The following is a 3,088-nucleotide window of genomic DNA, read 5'->3' on the forward strand; positions in this document are numbered from 1 at the left end:
CTTTACAAGCCCTCATCCATCTCTGTCTCCGCATTGATGGGAGGTTACAGAGCCGCCGCCAAAACAGAAAAAAGGCTCTCGCCTTCCCCAGCAGAACCCTTCAGACCTTCCACCGGCCTTCCTCCCCCGGCTCCTCTCCACCTCCTGCAGGCACAGAGCCCATGCAACTTGGCACCGCTCGGCCCCGCCTTACTTCTGAGGAGAAGCTGAGACGGCGCACAAAGCAAGAACTCTACAAGTATATTGCCTTATTAACAAATGTAATACTAACATTTAATTTATATGGGTTCTGATCTCTCACTCTTGGGTTTTTAGTCAGTGTGGGTATCTTTCCTTTATCCATAGATGTAGTCCCTTCCCATTTTTTTTCTTTGTAGTTTTGTAGTCTATTGAAAAACAATAAAAATACCCCTTCGGGGGTTTCAAAAAAACAACAACAACACATGAAGAATATAGCATGGATGCGAAAAGGGGCTCCATGACTGATCCTGTATTCTGAGCTCTGTTCTTCCTTTGGGGTAGCTGCTGTGTTAGGCAGTGCCGGGAGAAGCAGATAAGGGTTTTGGGACACCTCAGAAGCTAACCAAAATTTTATTATGGCATAGTGCATTGGTCATGTTTCAGCACCTAGTTTCATTTGTTTCTGTTCAGCTATTGAATCTGGGTCTTTCTTACCATTTCAACATGTCCCACTATAGCAAGATAACAGTCCCCTTAACAGCACAGTTCACAGAGTTCTAAAGCTACGTAGCTCTCAAAGGGAACCCAAGACATCTCCCACTCGCCCTAACTTGTAGTGTGGGGACGTGCAGTCTTCCTCCGGCTCCCCAGCACCTTCTCCAGGGCCCCCTTCACCTCCTTGTTGCGGAGGCTGTAGATGAGCGGGTTCAACATCGGTGAGATCATGCAGTACATGATGGAGACCAGAGTCGCAGTCTCCATGGAGTCACCAGCGGTGCTTGAACGGTTGTAGTTAACTAGTGCATTTCCGTAGTAAATGACGACAACGATGAGGTGAGAAGCACAAGTGGAAAAGGCTTTGCACTTGCCGGTGGTGGAATGAATCTTCAGGATGGAGTGCAGAATTAGGGAGTACGAGAGAACGATGAAGAAGAAGGGACCCCCGGCCACAAAATAGCTTGCTATGCGGACTGTCATTTCATTGATGCGTGCATCATTGCAAGCAATTTTCAACAGTGGGGGGACATCGCACAAGATATGATGAATCTGGTTGACGCCACAAAAGGACAATGTGGTGCTGAGCGCTGTATGAAGGGCGGAGTCTAGGGCGCCCCAGACCCAAGAGGCCAAGGCTAGCATGGTGCACAACTTGGTGTTCATGAGGTGGGAGTAATGCAAAGGCTTGCAGATGGCAGCATAGCGGTCGTAGGCCATGACGCCCAGCACCGCAGCCTCTGTCCCCGTGAAAGAGATCAGGAAGAACATCTGGGCCAGGCACTGGTTGTAGGAGATGGTCTGTCGCTGGCGCAAGAAGTTCACCAGGATCTTGGGGACTGTGACGGAGGAGATGCAGATGTCTAGGAAGGAGAGATGGCTGAGGAAGTAATACATGGGCGTATGGAGGCTGGAATCCAGTTGTATGAGAGTAAATATCATGAGGTTCCCCAGCACGGTGACCAAGTAAATGACTAGGAATGGCAGGAAGAGGTAGATGTGGCTGTTCGGAATGCCGGAGAAACCCAGGAAGACAAATTCCACCACTCGCGTCTGATTCCTCACTCCCATTGAGAGCTCTGGACTCACCTGCAAGGAAAAATATTCCACTGAGAGAGGACATCTTGCATGATATGTATATTTGGGATGCCTCCAGGCAGCTTGAATCTCACTCATATTCAGGGGTCATTTCCTGCGGGAGCGCACAGGAGTGGAGCTTCGGCAGTAAGGAGCCCAGGGGACAGGCACATGCAAAAAGCCCCACCCCCTGCTCCCAGCAGCCCTCAGTTGGGCCACAAGGAGCAAAAAGCAGCCAGGTAAGTTGCAGAGCCCCCCCCCAGCCCACCTTCAGGTACAACCTCTCCCTCCTCTGTGAGGACAGATCTGCGGTTCCCCCCCACCAGTAGCTAGCAATCCAAAACAGTCCAGTGGTGCCTGAGCGGTGGGTGTTGCCTTCTGACACACTTCCAGTGATGTCAGGGGGTGTGGCATATGCAAATGAGCTATGCTAATGAGTTATGCTAAGGATACTCCACAGCTTAGGTGACCCACCTGAATGGATCTAGATGAGTTATTCAAACTACGTTTTATCCTCCTCATAGTAACTTATGTGGTCGTACTCTCCTTCATTTCATCCTCACAACATTCCTCTGAGGTTGTTGCGAGGATGGAATGAAGGAGGGTAGAATGACATCAGCCACACTGAGCTCCTTGGAAGAAGGATGGGGCAAAGCGTCAAGCTGAGAGAAGAATGGCTCAAGGTCACCCGCCAAACTCAACGTCTGAGTGTCTGGAGGCCAGTTCATCAGATCCTACTGTGATCTGGTCCATGGGTCCATGGGGTCGCGAAGAGTCGGACTTGACTGTGAACAACAACAAACAACTGTGACACTCTGGCTACCACACAGCACTGGCTCTCCCACTGGGCTTCTGGCACTACCTGGAACCTGAGAACAACAAGCCCTGCCTCAGAACTCCCTCCCTCTAGTCCTTCCCCTCTAATGGAAGAAGAAGAGATTAGATTTATTCCCCTTGCCCTTCACTCGGAGTCTCAGAGCATCTGACAAACTCCTTTCCCTTCCTCTCCCCACAACAGGCACCCTGTGAGGCAGGTGGGGCTGAGAGAGCCAGTTTGGTGTCGTGGTGAAGTGTGCGGACTCTAATCTGGGAGAACCGGGTTTGATTCCCCACTCCTCTACTTGCACCTGCTGATGTGACCTTGGGTCAGTCACATTTTGCAGTGGATTTGAAAAGTATGCAGACGGAGAGTGATTTCAGCTAAGCATACCTTTATTTAGTTCAGGACAAAGACAACTGACCGGCTCGCAGGCCGGTTTATATATGTTCAGAAAACCCACCACCAAACATACCTAAACACACCCCCTACTCCCGATAGGCTATTTACAGTAACCGG

General features: G+C 50.3%; 1 protein-coding gene across 1 annotated transcript; it reads right to left on the reverse strand.

Moving 5' to 3' along the window:
* Positions 1-786: 786 nt before the first annotated feature.
* Positions 787-1,746, reverse strand: LOC107117043 (olfactory receptor 1496-like). The gene has a single exon (XM_015419076.1). The coding sequence runs from the start codon at positions 1,744-1,746 to the stop codon at positions 787-789; it is 960 nt and encodes a 319-aa protein (XP_015274562.1).
* Between the last annotated feature and the right edge of the window lie 1,342 nt (positions 1,747-3,088).

This window comes from Gekko japonicus, unplaced genomic scaffold (genome assembly GCF_001447785.1).
Source record: "Gekko japonicus isolate JY-2015 unplaced genomic scaffold, Gekko_japonicus_V1.1 scaffold6231, whole genome shotgun sequence".
Classification (NCBI taxonomy): domain Eukaryota; kingdom Metazoa; phylum Chordata; class Lepidosauria; order Squamata; family Gekkonidae; genus Gekko; species Gekko japonicus.

What these genes read in the sequence shown, in the direction of transcription:
- LOC107117043 (XM_015419076.1), bottom strand. Translation starts at nt 1,746, where the DNA reads ATGGGAGTGAGGAATCAGACGCGAGTGGTGGAATTTGTCTTCCTGGGT.